General features: G+C 39.6%; 1 protein-coding gene across 1 annotated transcript in view; it reads left to right on the top strand.

Annotated features, from left to right (window-relative positions):
- DNAH12 (dynein axonemal heavy chain 12) overlaps positions 1–17,365 on the top strand; it is a 150,842-nt gene that overhangs the window by 88,259 nt on the left and 45,218 nt on the right. The window contains exons 44-55 of the mRNA XM_075005777.1: positions 700–878; positions 2,015–2,207; positions 2,304–2,465; positions 3,498–3,692; positions 4,845–4,978; positions 5,364–5,526; positions 8,359–8,439; positions 10,476–10,652; positions 11,999–12,130; positions 13,198–13,287; positions 15,596–15,736; positions 16,868–17,109. Of these exons, the coding sequence (XP_074861878.1) occupies positions 700–878; positions 2,015–2,207; positions 2,304–2,465; positions 3,498–3,692; positions 4,845–4,978; positions 5,364–5,526; positions 8,359–8,439; positions 10,476–10,652; positions 11,999–12,130; positions 13,198–13,287; positions 15,596–15,736; positions 16,868–17,109 (1,889 nt within the window). The remainder of the gene's footprint in view (positions 1–699; positions 879–2,014; positions 2,208–2,303; positions 2,466–3,497; positions 3,693–4,844; positions 4,979–5,363; positions 5,527–8,358; positions 8,440–10,475; positions 10,653–11,998; positions 12,131–13,197; positions 13,288–15,595; positions 15,737–16,867; positions 17,110–17,365) is intronic.

Genomic DNA, 17,365 nt, shown 5'->3' with positions numbered 1-17,365 from the left:
CTGTCCGGGCAAGCTGCTGGCACACTAGGGCATTTTGTTTACCTGGAGTGTCAGGAGGTACAGCTCTCCTTAACTCCCAGTGGCTGCAATTTGCTGTTCCTAGCCAATGGGAACAGCAGGAAGCAGCGCAGGCTGAGGGACCTGCTGGCCACCAACAGTTAGCCAGAAATGGTAAATTGCAGATGGATGGAGCTTCAGGGCTTTGTGACTGCTGTCCCTTCAGATAAACATAATGTCCAGTCGCGCCAGTGGCTTACCCTGGTAGACTGGGATGTGAAGTCTGCCAAGCACTGAAATATAGGATTGACATATGAATGAGTCAGAGCAATTATCCATTTTTGCTGATTCATCTTTGGGGTGGGGGTTGGCTTATAAATGAATGAGCTTATGATCCAGTATATACAGGACATTTTTTATTACAGTATATACAAAGAGAAAGTCCTGAAAACCCCGTTTTTCTATATCTACATAAGACTCAAATATTACTAAAAACACCCTCCAATGTAACTAATAGCACCTTCCCCCAAAACAGATGCACTGCCAACTAGGTAATCTAGTCAGTTGTCTAAGTTATGTATTTCAGAACCTTCTTCCTATTTTATTTTATGCTTACTTAGTTTTCAGTTTATTTTTAAATGTTCTGAATTTGGTGAATGACAATTGCTTTTGACTTTGTAAGTTATTGATTCTATGCCATAGGTAACTGAAGAAGATATGAGAAGTCTATTATTTGGAGATTACATGAACCCTGACCTTGAAGGAGATGAAAGACTTTATATTGAAATTCCGAGTGTTCAACAGTTCAGTGATGTTGTAGAGCAGTGTTTGGAAGAATATAACCAAACCCACAAAACAAGAATGAACCTTGTAATTTTCAGGTGCACATACCTGGCATTATTAACAAGTTTAGATAATAAACAGTTTAGTAATAATACACATTTTAGAGAAGAGCACTTTCCCCCTGTCTTTTTAGCCTTCACCTGTCTCTGCCAAATTATCACTGACTGCATTAGCTCTTGACAGAAGCTGTGGGCAATTCAAATCATTTTATTGGGAAGCAAGTGTACTGCAATTCATACCAGAAGTTCTGTTTCTGTTGGAAGTCAAAATGTGGTAGTTTAAGTAGTCTTGCTACATGGGTTTGTTTGTTTGTTTGTTTGTTTGTTTGTTTTTGTTCAATTTATTTTTCCTTTTCTGGTGGGGAAAGGGAGAAGGTGAATGAACAATGATCTTTTTCTTTTCATGTCTCTGACAATTTCTTCAGTTAACTGGTGTTTGAAGTAACATATTTTCCCTCAGAGACCTTTGTAGGAGTACTTGTGTTAGCAATTTAGAAGCACTGCACCAAATCCAGATGGTGGTCAAGATAGCAGTGGCTCTCTAATAATCTGTTGACAGAGGATTCTACCACTTTTTCTTGTGGCCTTTGGGTCCTCATTTCACCAAGAAAAGGGATTTTGAACCTGCAAGGGGGAGCACTGCTACGACCTACTAAATCTTAGCTGCTGTTCCTCCAGTCAGATTCTAGGCTGAACATACCAAGCCACTATTCTTCTAGGCTACGTCTACACAGCAGTGTTATTCCAAAATAAGGTATTCTAGAAGAGATATTCTGGAATAATTTATTTCAAAATAACTCTGCTACACACAAAATGCACTTTGAATAGTGCTTAGCTGTTTCAAAATATAGCATCTACACATAATAGAGCCTATTTCTAAACAGAGTAATTGCTATTGCTTATTTCTAAATAGGCTCTGTTCCCTGTGTAAACAGCCACTTTTTTAAAATATATATTTCAAAATAGGTGCTATTCCTCGTGCAATGAGGTTTACCTATTTTGAAATATGCCAACCACTATAGCGAAATAGCACCTGCATTGTGCAGATGCTAAGAAAGCTTATTTTGAAATAACACATTGGCAGAAAGTAGAAGTATTAGCTTATAAAAAGATAATACATTTATAAATTTATATTATCACTCATAGTCACGGTGTTTAATCTTTTTCATTGTCAGATACGTGTTGGAACACTTGTCTCGGATAAGTCGTATTTTGAAGCAATCAGGAGGCAATGCCTTACTGGTTGGAATGGGAGGGAGTGGACGTCAGTCCTTAACCCGTTTGGCCTCAGCCATGGCAAAAATGTATGCTTTTCAACCAGAGATCTCTAAGAGCTATGGTATGAACGAGTGGAGGGAAGATCTGAAGGTGAATATTGTCATGCCTGTGTTCTGGCTTTGCAAGAGTGTTCTATAGTATACCACACTTTAAATTAACTTAAAGTTAATTTTTTGAACCTTCTAGAATCTTCTGAAGAGCGCAGGCATGAAGGGTTTGAAAACTGTGTTTATAATCACAGACACACAGATTAAAGAAGAAGCTTTCTTAGAAGATATTGACAGTGTACTCAATACTGGAGAAGTACCCAATCTTTTTGCAGCAGATGAAAAACAAGACATTATGGAGGTATCCATATAAATAGATATGTTTCTCTTAAAATCTAATCCCTTGTAGTAAAAGATGGTTGACTTAGTATAGTTCTGTTTCAATCTCAAACTTCAAAAATATTCTTTAGTTTCATACATTTTTTTCAATGTGGCATTTAAATGTGGTAATTTTTCTCCAGTATGTCCGTTAAGATATAATTCAACCACCAATTTTCTTGCCATTTTGGAGATTTTTTAAAAATAATTGCTAGATTATGTCATATTTTGCAGAAAAAATTTTTGAATATGACAAGAATGAATGATATTGATTAATTGAGATTAGTATTTGTTGTGGTGTTATAACAGTAGAGTGTAATGGAGAATATATATGTTCAAAACATAAGGCATCTTCTATAAAGTTTTTATAAATGAATAAATGTGTTATATTTGTGTATCTGGAAACTTGAATCCTCCTCTACATGTAGATAAATATGTATTGCACATCTAATGAATTTTTTGAGTATTGCTTTCAAACATGAGTTGGTGTGGTATATGAGAATTAAAATGTAGATTAGAGGAAGAACATTATTTTTATGATAGTAACTTTCCTCTTAATGAGAGTAATAATTTGTACCCTATATTTATACATTTTAAAATGTTTTTAAGTGGTTGCATATCAGTTTTGATTGACTTATTATTAATAATAAAAGACTAAGGGTAAGGAGGTTCCATTTCAAATGATAAATTTTAGAATGTGATTTATAACATCTGCATAGTCACTTTTTAATCAATTTAATCTTTATCCTAATTCTGAATACTAGACTGGTCAAACAAGCAGGAAATTATTTCCGGAACACTGGTGGAAGAGTTACAGATAAATACTAGTGTGTCACCCACAAATATTATTTTTATTCTATTTTCCTAATTCTTTTTATTAGCAGGTATTTTATTTATACTATATTTTAGATAATGAGATGTTTTCTATAAAGTATGATTTTAATAATTTTGTAAAAAAGTATTTAATGGCAGGCTGTTAATCACACACTTACTCAACCCATCCGTTATTCTCTAGGGGGTTCGTGCAATAGCTCAGGCTGGCAGTAAACATGATGAACTCAGTCCCCTGGCCTTGTTTGCATACTTTGTGAACCGCTGCAAAGAAAATCTTCACGTTGTGGTGGCATTCAGCCCAATCGGAGATGCTTTCCGCAATCGTCTGAGACAATTCCCATCTCTCATCAACTGTTGTACTATTGACTGGTTCCAGGTTTGTAAATATATTTTGCTGCCTCAACAGCTAGGGTTTCGGTTTTCTAATAATACCTGCATTTTCCCTTTGGGGAGCAGGGCTCATTCTCTCTCAAAAGATGCTATCTGATAGTTGACATGCTATTTGTATTTTATACTATTAAAGGAGGAGCTGAAAAATAATCTAAAAATACAGGTTGAACCTCTCCAGTCCAACACTCTCTCATGCAGCAACATCTGTAATCTGGCCTGATTTTAGTTAGACAGGCGACCACTTATCCTGGGTATAGCCAAGTTTCCCATGTTTACAGCCACCAGTCCTGGCTTTCAGTGTTCTGTGCTGATATTTATCTGTAATGTACCCCTAAATGTCTTCTAAGACCACATAAGCGGTGAAAGTGCCAGTAATATTGCTAGACAGTACTGACTCCTTGTTTAGTAAATTCTCTCATTTGGCACCAGTCAGTTCCTGAGGGTACTAGACTAGAGAGATTCAAACTGGATGAGTATGACTATTTGCAAAATATTATAGGTACTGAACAGTTTCAGGATAGTTACATTTATTGTAACTCTGTTGTCAACAACTTGCTGTCTAATATGCTTTTTCCCTTCATTTGTTGCTTAGTGTATGTTTTGTTTAATCAGATAACTTATATATTGTGTCTCAAGACATTCAGGATTTTGAAATAGTTTTTCACATCCAAATCTTGTTACCAATATAACAGTGTATAACTAATCTAGATTTTTTTGTAAACAAAACTAGTTGGGTGACAAAGTAAAATGTTCATAATTTCTGATGCCAGTTGACCAGATAAACAAATTAAAAACAAAGATGAAGGCAATTTGGAATGACTAATAAGTGTTATGGAGATTTCACTTTGTGCAGAATTCAATGTTTTTCTATGCTGGTTGGAAAAATGTAAGATAGAGTTTTCGTAGTAGAACTGAAACCTAGATCATTACTTATAATGGATATAGACAATAATCCTTTCAACTAGTGTTATCAGCAATTAAATGCTGTTATGTCTGTTGAATAGCCATCAGTAAGCCATTCCTTGAGACAGACTGTGTTGGATCCATTAAAGAATTGCTTGTTCTGAAGGGTAAAAATTATGCCTGTATGCAAATCACACTTAAAATTTTGTGTTCTTCCTCTGCCTTTTTTTCCCAGCCATGGCCTGAAGATGCCCTTGAACGTGTGGCTAATAAATTCTTAGAAACACTTCAGCTCACGGACAATGAACGTCAAGAAGTGGTGCCCATCTGTAAACACTTCCATACTTCTGTTTTGTCACTCTCAGTAAAGTTAGTTTTGTATATCGTTTCAAAACGGGCTAATATTTTATGTAAATACAGGCATACATAAGATTAGACATTTTATGCTATGAAAAGTGACTAAAATGAAGAATAATCTAAAAAATACTATTTAGCTTAGAAGTTAGAAAATATTTGTAAACAATTAAGGCAAGTAGGTGATGAATTAAATTACTTAGTGAGTGTAGTCACTATCATTACTAATTTCTGTATTGTTAATTTATACATTTGAAGAACTATGCAAGTTTAGAATATGTTTAAGTGTGACATTTTTATTCTTGAAATGAAGGAATAATTCCTGTTGTCATGCATTTCATTTTCCAGCCATTTATGTTCCACTGACTGTGGTTAGAAGGATTATCTTTCTTTTCCATAGATTCTTGGAAACCCTGAAACGACATAATTATGTTACTCCTACTTCTTATCTTGAACTTATTGCTGCCTTCCAACAACTTTTAACTCAAAAACGGGATACTGTGATGAAAGCCAAAAAGGGTTATACTAATGGATTGGATAAACTAGCCTTTGCTGAATCTCAGGTGAGTAGACGCACATGTTAGAACAGGCAAAAACTGAACTCAGAAATACTTCTGTGGAGACAAGCGAAAAGCAGAACCTTAAAATTTGCAAGATGGGAGCGAGATTCCAATCCCTTTATCTGAAATAACCCCTGTGGTTTTGGTTTTGAATTAAGAAGTGATCTGTGTAGCTTTGAGGTTTATCTTATTTACCAACCAAAATTTGTTCTCTGAAAAAAATTCCTACTTTACCCATCTTATTTCTCTAAAAATAGTGTTTTATTTATTTTTAATTTTTGGGTCAGAAGTAACCAAACCCTCATCAGAATAGCGATTCACATATGTGAATTTTGGTGTCAGAATATCAGAAGTGTAATGAAAACAGGAGGTCTTACAAGATTTTGGGCAAAATCCTCAGGGCTTACCTGCATATAAGGAGGCGGGGTATTAATCCAGAGTGAGTAGACTTGCCAGATAATGCACATCAGGCTGCACTAATATCTTGCACATGGGACAGTTTTACTCTTTTTCAATTTACATCATTGTGTATAAACACAGTTTGAGCTTGGTGAATATGAAGTAGTATTCTGTGAGGGTATCCTATGATCCTTTGTTGATGAGTGGTGTGTGTTTTGGGATCTTTTTCACTGTACATTTTGAGCTCTGTGGTGGAAGCAATGACATTCTTGGGCTTCGGTTCAATTTTTTTTTCTTTTTTAAATCTCACGATTCTGCTTTCTCTGTCAAATGCTTCCTCTCTTTCTGGGTGGACTCATGCCATTTTCAGATTGGTGTCAGCTTGTATGGAATCAGTAGTACTCCACTCTACTATGCTGGCAAATGCAAAGACTCATGGATGTTTGGGATGCATTCTTTATCTCTGAGCAGGTGGTTTCAGTTTGGAGTTTTTCTGTAGCATCACTGAACAGATGATGTGTCTATTTCAGTTGGTCTTCTAGCAAGATCAGTTTCAGTAGGAGCAGGTGAAGGGGGATCAGGAAGATGAGGGTGATACCAAGGCTTTGCTACTACTCACGCTATTTCTGGGATTGGTTACCCAGCTTGTACTCCAGACGTAGGATGACCAGCAGTGATGAAGGCAGCCTATTTTGAGATCTGTTCTAAAGTAGCCCTAGGTTTACAGTAGCAGCATACCAAGAAGCACTGTCCCATACCTATTGAGAAGCAGGTTGCCAATGCCGTGAGAAGCTGGCCACTCACAAATATTGGTCTGCAGCCAACCTTGGTAATGCTCTGGAGACTGATATTTTCTATGCCTAGGTTTCCATAGTGTATTGAAGCAATTAATTGGACGAATGTGCCTATTATTTGCCCCCTGTACAAGAGCTCAGAGTTCATAAACAGAAGGGGGTTGTTCTTCTTGGTGCTCCCAGGACTGGCTGATCGCAGTGGCAGGTTTATTAACATCAATACAGGGTAGTCTGGAAAGGTCCACAGTACAACATTTTTTCAGTTCAGTTTACCTTAATAAAGAAAAGACGTTTTCATCCAAGCTTATTATGGATATTAATGGTGTGAAGATGTTCAAACTATATGGGGAGAGACTCAGCTTATTCTCCATTTACCTGGTTAAATGGAGACTGGATTGCGAGTACTGCCGTTTCCTTCATGCATGGTAGAACTGACACATTTTGGCACTCCCTGTTGTATCTTATGTCAGGACCTTTGTTTTCATCATCTTCTAGCTTTAGTTCCATCTATATGTGGTTGCCTCTTTGAGTCTTACTTCTCCATTCGACTGTGTCTTGAAGCACTTCCTCAGAATCTCTGCAGCTAATTAAATCCTTCGTGAAGCATCCATCCATCTAGTTCTGGGTTTTCCAACCATTGTCCTACCTTCCACTTTCTAACCTCGATTTTGAATCACACTCAGATTTCAAATTCTGTACTAAACCTGATCTGCATCTGAACATTGTTCCTCAGCTCATACCCATCTCTCACTTCCTCATTAAATTTCCAGTCAAAGACTTCTGTGTTTTAGAGAAGGTTGCAATCTTAAAAATAGAACCATGATATTTTTCTTTGTGCATATTTAGAAAATGCATATATACATGTACCAGACCTGAGCAGACTATTCTTTTGTCTTTTATACCCAGGAACAGTGGCCTATGTTTTTCCCTTTATATACAGAATGCATCTCACTGGTCACTAGAGTGACCAGACAGCAAGCATGAAAAATCAGGACAGGTTGAGTGGTAATAGGCACACATGTCCAAATATCAGATCTGTCCCTATAAAATCAAGACATGTGGTTCCCCTACTGATCACTGCTTTTAGCACAGTTTTAAATTATAAGACCAAGATAAACTGATTTTTTCATTTTTCTGCAGACATTATTGTTTGTTTATTTATATTGTGATAGGGGTTAGAGACAGCAGCTCCACTGCACTAGGCAGTATACAAAAATATGCCAAAGGAATGGTCCCTGCTCCAAAGAGTTTACAATCCATGTAAGTGCTTGGATGGATGTAACTCGTTGAAACCATAGGACTCTAGAATGGACCACTATAATAATAATCTTTCTGCACTGTTTTCTTTGTTTTGGTGTAAAAGGCTTGCTCTTGATTTAAACAAGACCAAAATTTCACCACTGTTCTTATATTTAGTAATTTTGTTTATTTATAAAACTGATGCTTCTCTAATTTTTAAAGCTTGGGTTCTTGTCGTTAATGTTCTAGCCTGTTTTCAGAGAATATAATGAATTTATATGGAGTTATTTTGTTTTTATTTTATTTTATATTGTATTTAAATGTTAAAATTTCCACTTATTATTTGGAATATTTTTAGCATGTACAGCTACTGTGATAATCTTATAAGAAAATATCCATTTAGGTTGGTGAAATGAAGCAAGAACTAGTAGATCTGCAACCCAAACTGGAGGCGGCTAAAGTGGATAATGCAAATATGATGAAGGTAGACTCAAGCCAAGATATTATTTAATGATAAAATAATAATTTGCCTTATTTGCAATGACTAAATGATTATTTTAATTTCCGACTATAATGTTGATAAGGTGGGGTTTCCAGAGGGAGGAAGGACAGAAATAATCTTCAAGAATTAATCTCCCTGGGAGCATAATGGACACAGTTAATGCAATAGCACATACAGTAGGGTCACAACATTTGCGAGGGTTCAGTTTTGAGAACCCTCGCAAATGTTGAATTTCATGAATATCATTTTGTGAATTATCATTTTATCCTGTTTTACCCTGGCTGACGGGGCGGAACTTGGCGGGCTCATGAGCAGCCCTGGGCAGCAGCCGGGGGAGCAGGAGACTGGCAGTGGGGCTCTGGGGAGTTGATTGGTAGCCGTGCCATGCCTTAGCTGGACGCAGGGTCAGGTGCCCCGCTCTATATAGGTCAGGCCAGGACGTGCCGCTGTGGTGTACGGTGTGTTGGCACCACTGGAGCTGCCACAGCTGCTGGAACGGGACCCCCACCTGGAATGATGGACAGCAGGAGGCTTCAGCAGACCCATGACGGAGAGGCAGGGTGAGACACCTTCCTCGGCCGGTACCATCCAGGGGAGTCCAGCGGCCACAAATAATTGAATTTTGTAAATGTTAAACTCGCGAATGTCGCGACCTTGCTATACTTTATGATGTCTTGAACCATTTTTGTTGATTTTTTCTCATGAATAGGTAGGTCTGGCCATTCTAATGTATGGTCTGAAGACTAATGAGGTATATAAATCCGAAATACTAAATATATTAATGCACAATTTGTGCTACATTCTTAATATGAAGAAATGTCTGTGCTACAGTATTAACTCAACCTGTGTTGGTTCATCTTGCAGCCACTGCAATAATTATTGGCTCTCACCAGGAGACCGTCCATCAACTGAAGAGGAGCAGTCAGGGGTGGGGGTGTGTCTGAGAGTTAGAGCTCTCAGCTCTACGCAGCTCGCCACTGGAATCCCAGTTGCAACCCAGATTTCTTGCCTCCTCACTTGTAGTTGGGGTAGGGGGCAGCTGCCCAGCCTTGCTCACAAACAAGAGCAGAGGTTTGGGGGCAACTGCCCATCTCCTGGCTCGCAAACAAGAGCAGAGAGCAGCCACCTGGGCTTCTTGTATTTCCACTCCCAACTAGGAGCAGGGTGTTGGTGGCTCCTTGCTTCCAGCAATGAGATCTGTGTATGGAGTCTGATTGGCTGCCATACTCCCCATGGGGATAAGGGAGCTGGGTCTCTGGAGAGGGCAGCAGGGCTTCTAGTGGAGAGATGCATGGCAGCCCAGGTCTGGAGCCTAGGTTGCAATCAGGAGTCAGCTTTCTTGTTTATTTCACATCTCTAGCAGAAAAGAATGATAGCCAGCAGCCAGTGTAGGGAATGCAATGTCTATGCTAAGGGCAGTTAATAGGTGGACCGCAAACCAAATCCAGAGAACCAAACACATTTAATTGGACCCCAAAATCCTTTTTGTTTCATCATCATCATCATCATCATCATCATCATCATCATCACGGAGTGAAAAAATTTCTCTGGAGTCTGGATCTTAACTATATTTTGATCAAAGAATTTGGACTTTGACAAAAAATAATTCACTACCCTTGGTTCAGCACAGACAGTGTGTCACCCTCGTAGTTCTCATGGAGGAGAAGTTGTAATGTTGGAGTAGAGAGATGTATATCGTCAGGAGCAATGCTATAGAGTAGACCTAGACATAGCTTCTGTGTTTGTGAACTTACTGATGTGGGTCCACAAAGATAGGTTATTCTTACAAAATTCCCATTACCTACGGATCTTTTCAGTTTATTTTGAGAAAATAATTCTTTTTGCAGGTCAGTTTCTCATAAATTAAAAATGACTCTAATTATAGCCTACTGAACAAGACAAAGAACTAAATTTTAACCATTTTATGGATGCTCTACATCATAGTCCCAGACAGTTGGTTGATGAAACATCATTCAGTGAGAAGTTTGGTGAATTCTGCTCATGATTGTCTTCTTTAGATTATAGAGAGGGAGTCTGCAGAAGTGGAAGCAAAAAGTAAGACTGTGAAAATAGATGAAGAGATTGCTACAGAAAAAGCAGCAGAAGCCCAGGAACTGAAGAATGAGTGTGAGAGTGACCTGGCAGAGGCAATTCCTGCACTAGAGGCAGCACTTGCTGCACTTGACACTCTCAAGGCAAGCTAAATTAAAAATTGCACTCTAAAGAAGAATTTTTGTGTGTGTACTTTGGGCTGTTTACGGAGAAAACAAAGGTTTAAAAATGGTTAAAGCCCTCAGTTCTTGAGTGCTTGTTCATATGTGCCACATACATGATTGTTGGAAGGTTTTCCTCCTAGTGGTATCCATCAGGTTGGTTGTGGAGCACCCTGGGTAGCACCTTCATGGTGGTGTATATAGGTCCCAGCCAAGTTGCCACCTGCTCAGCTCCTTCTTACACCAGTGAGAATGGTTGGAGGACCTTGGTCTTTTGCATCCTGCAAGTGCCCATCTAAAGGTCTTTCCTTACAGTTTGTAAATTGTTATTAGCATTTAGTTAGTAGTATAGTCAGTTATTTGGGGGCTCTCTCCCTATTCCTTCCTTGCAGAGCCAGTCCTAGGGGCGGGTGAGCTGGGCTGTCTCCCAGGGCTGCCAATTTCAAAGGACTGCCAAAATGGACCAGCCCATGTGGGGCCAGAGCCAGTGGGCACTTGCTGCATGGGGAAGAGGGAGGGGCAGGGCTTCAGCTGAGCAGTCTAGCAGCTGGAGCATGCTGTGGGTGGCCAGGGCTGCAGCAGGATCTGGTGGGAGGGTGCAGCAGACTACAGGGTGCACCTGCACCCCCCCATAGGAGGATGCACCCACTGACCCCTCCTCCAACACCCAGTGACACCTGTTTGCCCAGGGCTGCCAATTAGTTAAGACCTGCCCTGCTTTCTTGGACTGAGGCATGCCTCAATCTCGGGTTTAAGCCCTGCAAGAATTGCCTGCTGGCTGCTGTACTATGTGGTAATACAAATGATTCCTGCCTTAAGTGCTTCAAGGAGGATAATTAGCTGGACAGGTGCAAGCTCTGCAGGGGCTTTAAGCCAAGAACAAAGAAGGAGAGGCACTTTCGCCTCAAGCTCCTCTTAATGAAATCAGCACTTTGTCCACAGTTTGCCCTGACAGCATCAGTGCAGGACTCCTTAGCACTGCAGAAGAACTCTGATAAAGAGCATCACCAGCACTTCGAAGTACTGGCAGGTGTGCCGTGGCTAGATGCATGCCGGTACTTCGAAGTTTAAAACTTCAGAGTTGCCGTGGGGGAGAAATTTGCTTAATGAAGTGCTGCCTGTGCACGGCAGCACTTCATTAGTAAACTCCTAACACCCTAATTACCATCCTTCCTTCGAAGAAAAGTGGTAGTGTAGACACAGCCCGTGAGAAATTGATAATCCCTTTTCTCTTTTGTTATGTGTTTTGAGATTAATGCATGTTTGTGTTTAATATATAAATTTGTAAATTAGTACATTTTATTTTTAAAATGTCACTTTTGTTCTAGCCTGCTGATATAACAATTGTGAAATCAATGAAGAATCCTCCGTCTGGTGTTAAACTTGTTATGGCTGCCATCTGTGTGATGAAAGATATAAAACCTGAAAAAATTGCAGATCCTACAGGGACTGGAGGCAAGGTAAAATGGCAGAAAACAAATTTCAGATAAGAATGTAATTTGTGTATTTGTTCATCAATAGCAGTTCTTCTCAAATGAAAAATGGAGGGTGCTGTAAACTAGACATATATTTGCAACCTTCAGGAAAACTGTGGATGCAGGCTGTATATCTGAAATGGGAAAGCTTGAACTTCCAAACTGCCTTCTGTGGAACTACAGAATGGCTTGTGGAGTGGAGAGCTCACTGTTTTCTGCTTTCTGTGATTTTTGGTCCTATATCTTGAGTTGCTACTTATTTTGTAGAGACAGGGGAGTTAAGCAGACTCTTGATTTAAACACTACAGATGGTGAATCAGGCACAACTCCCTTAGGGTGCATCTGCACTAGGAACTGTTAGGCCCGACATTGAAGTAGCCAGCAGAGAGTCTACACACATTTTCCCTTACTATGAAGAGCCCAACTTCGAAGTCCTTACTCCATTCCCAGGAATGGAGTAGTGCCCAACTTTGAAGTTTAACTTCGAAGTAGGGTGTGTGTAGATGCTCAACTTCGAAGTTGCTTACTTCAAAGTTGTACTTCGAAGTAAGCAACTTTGAAGTTATTTTTGTAGTGTCGACACAGCCTTACTGTGTAAGGGGTTCTCCATGGTCATCAAAGTAAAGGGCCTTTTTACCTCAATCAGTATTTGATTTTTAAGTAGGATCTGAGGAAATACTTAGCCTGACAGACTCCTCTCTCTGTGGCTGATTGCATCCTCAAGGAGATTTCATCTTTACACCCCATTGGGTTTCTTTCCTTTCTGTCTCGGAAAAGAACCTTGCTCTGACATTAGGACGTTAATCTTTAGGGAAGGTAGGACCTTATCTTAACAACATACATTAGGAAACTAAGTGATAAATACTTTGTATGAGTAATGCATTAAAGTTTCAAAATATAAACAGTATGGGCTCAATCATTAAACGTACTCAAATCTGACTTTTACTAACCTTCTGTGATAAGTGTGCAGGACTCTCTATTAATTAGAGGTTATTTATGAATTCATTTTGACTTAAAAGTTTTAAAAATTCTTCTCTAATTTCTTTTGTTAGGTCTTGGATTACTGGGGACCAAGCAAGAAACTTTTGGGTGACATGAATTTCTTAAAGGATCTGAAAGAATATGACAAGGATAACATTCCGGCAAGTGTTTGGTTAATGACTTTTGAGTAATGAAATATCCAGATAGAAGATATTATACCAAGGGTGAATTCTTATGCAGCTTTCATGGAAATAATCTGCATGAGGAAGAGGTCAGCACACAGCAGCTTGCAACCTCTGTTGTTCTAGGGGCTTTTAAGAGCAAGTGCAGTCTGAGAAGTGAATGATACTGTCCATGAAGGGTGCATGGCCAGGGCAAACAAGAAATACAGTGATTCAAGTGGTTCCTACCTCCAGTAATGTTCCGGTGGGATTTAGGCTACATCTACGCTACAAGATAAAATTGAATTTATTAAAATCAATTTTAAAATGCCAGTTTTTCTAAATTAGATTTTGAGTATTCTCACTTCCCACAAGCTCCCAACAAATTCGACACTTTGCTTCCACACTGAAACCACCAAATATCAATTTTGTTGCAGCAGTGCATTGTGGGAACCTATCCCACAGTGCCCTCAGCCCCGCATTGTGAGCTAGATACAGCAGCCCTTGCTAATTTCCCATCTCCCGCTAGTACAGTAAGCCCTCCATTTAATGGACGAATAGGGCTATCCGTTCTTTCTCCTCCCCACAGGCTCCCCTAACCCCAGTCCCACCCCAACTTCCCCCAAAAAAACAACCTCCAGAAAACAACCCCCGCAAAAGCACCTAAAACACTCCTGTACCCCCAAAAGAAGTCTTAAAAAAGTCAAACCCCTGCCACTGATCGGCTCTGGTGGAAAAGCCGGTGGAGCCCACTGACTGGGGGTGCCTAGTCACAGGTGGCCAAGGGTGCCTGTGAGGTGAGTGCCTGCCTATGAGTATCTGGCCCCGTGCAACTCAAGCAGCCCAGTGGCAGGATGCCTGGCTCCTGCCAGAGGAGTGCAGCACCCTGGTCAGTTTCCCAGTTCCCGCTATTGGCAGGAACTAGGAGCCAGGTGCAGCACGCATAGCTTTGTGGAATAGGTAGAGGACATCTCTGGAGGCTAATAAATTCAATTTTAGGACATGGAGCTTCCACATTGGCTTTTAACTGAACTTCTGAATTCGAGCTTGATGCTACACCCATCAGGTAACTGCAGTTTTGTAATCTTGATATTAGTGCCCCCTGAATCGAGCTAATGGTATTTTCGGTGAAGACAATCACCTGATAATATCGAGCTAATTGCGTTAAATTCGAATTTATCTCATAGTGTAAATGCAGCCTTAGAGTTATCTCTCAATGGCTACGTCTACACGTGAAGCCAACATCGAAATAGGCTATTTCGATGAGTAACGTCTACGCGTCCTCCAGGGCTGGCAACGTCGATGTTCAACTTCGACGTTGCGCGGCACCACATCGAAATAGGCGCTGCGAGGGAACGTCTACACGCCAAAGTAGCACACATCGAAATAAGGGTGCCAGGCACCGCTGCAGACAGGGTCACAGGGCGGACTCAACAGCAAGCCGCTCCCTTAAAGGGCCCCTCCCAGACACAGTTTCACTAAACAACACAAGATACACAGAGCCTACAACTGGTTGCAGACCCTGTGCCTGCAGCATGGATCCCCAGCTGCCACAGCAGCAGCCAGAAGCTCTGGGCTAAGGGCTGCTGCCCATGGTGACCATAGAGCCCCGCAGGGGCTGGAGAGAGAGCATCTCTCAACCCCTCAGCTGATGGCCGCCATGGCGGACCCCGCTATTTCGAAGTTGCGGGACGCGCAACGACTACACGGTCCCTACTTCGACGATGAACGTCGAAGTAGGGCGCTATTCCTATCCCCTCATGGGGTTAGCAACTTCGACGTCTCGCTGCCTAACGTCGAAGTTAACTTCGAAATAGCACCCGGCGCGTGTAGCCGTGACGGGCGCTATTTCGAAGTTAGTGCCGCTACTTCGAAGTAGCGTGCACTTGTAGACACGGCTAATAGGAGCCCTGAATGGTGTGCCCATACTGCTGCCTGCTAGCTGTTTAATCACAAGTTCTGTACCTAGATTTTGCCACCTCAGAAATATGTAAGTAAATAAATTCTAAGGAAAAGTATAAAAAAAGGAAAGGGAGTGCATTTATTTCAGGAGGAGGAGCAACTTAAAATAAGATTTGAAGAAGGACTCAAAGGTTGGTAATCATATGATAAAACATAGACATTGAGAAAAACAGATCAATAATTTAGAGATGGATTTAGGCACACTTGCCCATATTGCGTAATTCCTTAGTGATTTATATTGAGCAACTTGTATAGTTAAGGTACTGTTCAGCCATGAGTAAAAGTAGCAAAACTTGCCCTTAGATGAGTAAAATTTTCCTGTGTCCGTAATGTTTTTATTATGTAGGTGGCTGTCATGCAGAAGATTCGTTCTGAATATCTGACTAATCCAGAGTTTGATCCACCTAAGGTAGCTAAAGCATCCTCAGCAGCAGAGGGTTTGTGTAAATGGATTATGGCTATGGAAGTGTATGACAGAGTTGCTAAGGTGCGTTTTGATTTTGATCCCAGTCCTGAAATTCCCACAAATTTTAGTGAAAGCTACATATACATGAGGACTAAAAGACTAAGCTATTTAGAATGTTTGCAGAAGACTGAATAAATTAATCTTGTGCAGACTATTTGTGAGGATGAAAATAATTGTCAGATTTAATGAAGATATGTTTTATTGAAGCAACATACAGATTAAATGAAGTATTATAAAGTCTGTCTAAAACTATAATAATACTTTTATTTTCTGCTTATACAATAAAAGAGGACATCTACAATTGTGATCCATGAGAGCCATGTGGAGTGTAGTTAATTAAATGTTTTGAGACTCAAGATAAAGGGATTGTTGAATGGAGACAGCAAGTCCCTGCAAGATACTTTGTCATATGGACAAATCCAAAAAATTAAATATTTGAGGACTTTCTACCATAGGGTACACACATTTTTACATAAAAAAGAAGTATATTAATTCTTCCAGAAAATGGCTAAATATTTGTCCTTTTTTCCTTCAAACAGTATAATCTAAATTGCCATCCGTACATGGTTGTTGAAATTAAAACTATAAATCAAGTAATATTTTTAGCCAATGGATGGTACTTTGGACCGATATTGTTTTGAGGACTTATATATTGTTCTTCTGGGTTTTTTTGTTTTAATTTTTAAATTAGAGAAAAAATTCTGCCTGCTTTAATCCTGGTCTATCTCACAGCAGTTGTTGTCAATGGTACTTGCATTGCTGCTATAACAATATAACGTGTCCAATTTTGGGCTCAAGTTTATTGCAAGTATCAATACAGGGTATTTGTTACCTCAGTAATACAACTTCATTTATAAATTTAATGCAATAATGTTTTGAGCCTGTTTTATTTTAATTTAGAATTTAGATTGAATATACATAGTTAATTAGCTATGCTTGCTAAGCTTTATTCTCAAAAAGGAGAATGCATTTATTATATTTAGGATGCACTTCCCTATTTATTACTATGGCTTCTTCTCAAATATTTATATGACAAAATATTCTCTTCCTTCCCTTGGAATAGTGATCCAAAGTGTTGTATAAAGTGCTGTATGTAGCAGTAAACGTGTAATATATGAATTTAACATCCCTTCTTTAATTGTAATTGAATAGGTGGTTGCTCCTAAGAAAGCCCGTCTGGGTGAGGCCCAGCAATCTTTAGCAGAAACCATGGCATTACTGAATCAGAAGAGAGCTGAACTTGCAGCAGTGGAGAACCATTTGGCAAAATTGCAACAAACCTTTGTTGAGAAAACTGAAGAAAAGGCTCGTCTGGAATTTCAAGTGGATCTGTGTGCTAAGAAACTAGAAAGAGCAGAGAAGCTGATTGGAGGACTGGGTGGAGAAAAATCAAGGTCAAAAGCAAATACAAGTGCTCACTCAAACAAACATCCAAAAGTGGAGACAAAACCTGAGATTTAGTTCTTTGAGCCTTAAACGTTTGCATCCCTGTATCCTCACTGGAGACTAGGGCGGGTTCTCCAAAGATTGTGAGAAGGACCCAATATTGTGTTGTAAAAAATGCTCACCAAAATACTTTAACAATTTTGGAGGCAGTCTTCAAACTAATATTCAAGGTCACAAACACCATGTTTTAATCACTCCTTTGCC

Source organism: Carettochelys insculpta, chromosome 11, assembly GCF_033958435.1.
Source record: "Carettochelys insculpta isolate YL-2023 chromosome 11, ASM3395843v1, whole genome shotgun sequence".
NCBI classification, from domain to species: Eukaryota; Metazoa; Chordata; order Testudines; family Carettochelyidae; genus Carettochelys; species Carettochelys insculpta.
Note: the sequence above shows the minus strand (reverse complement) of the source record. Positions and strands in the feature narration are given on the sequence as shown.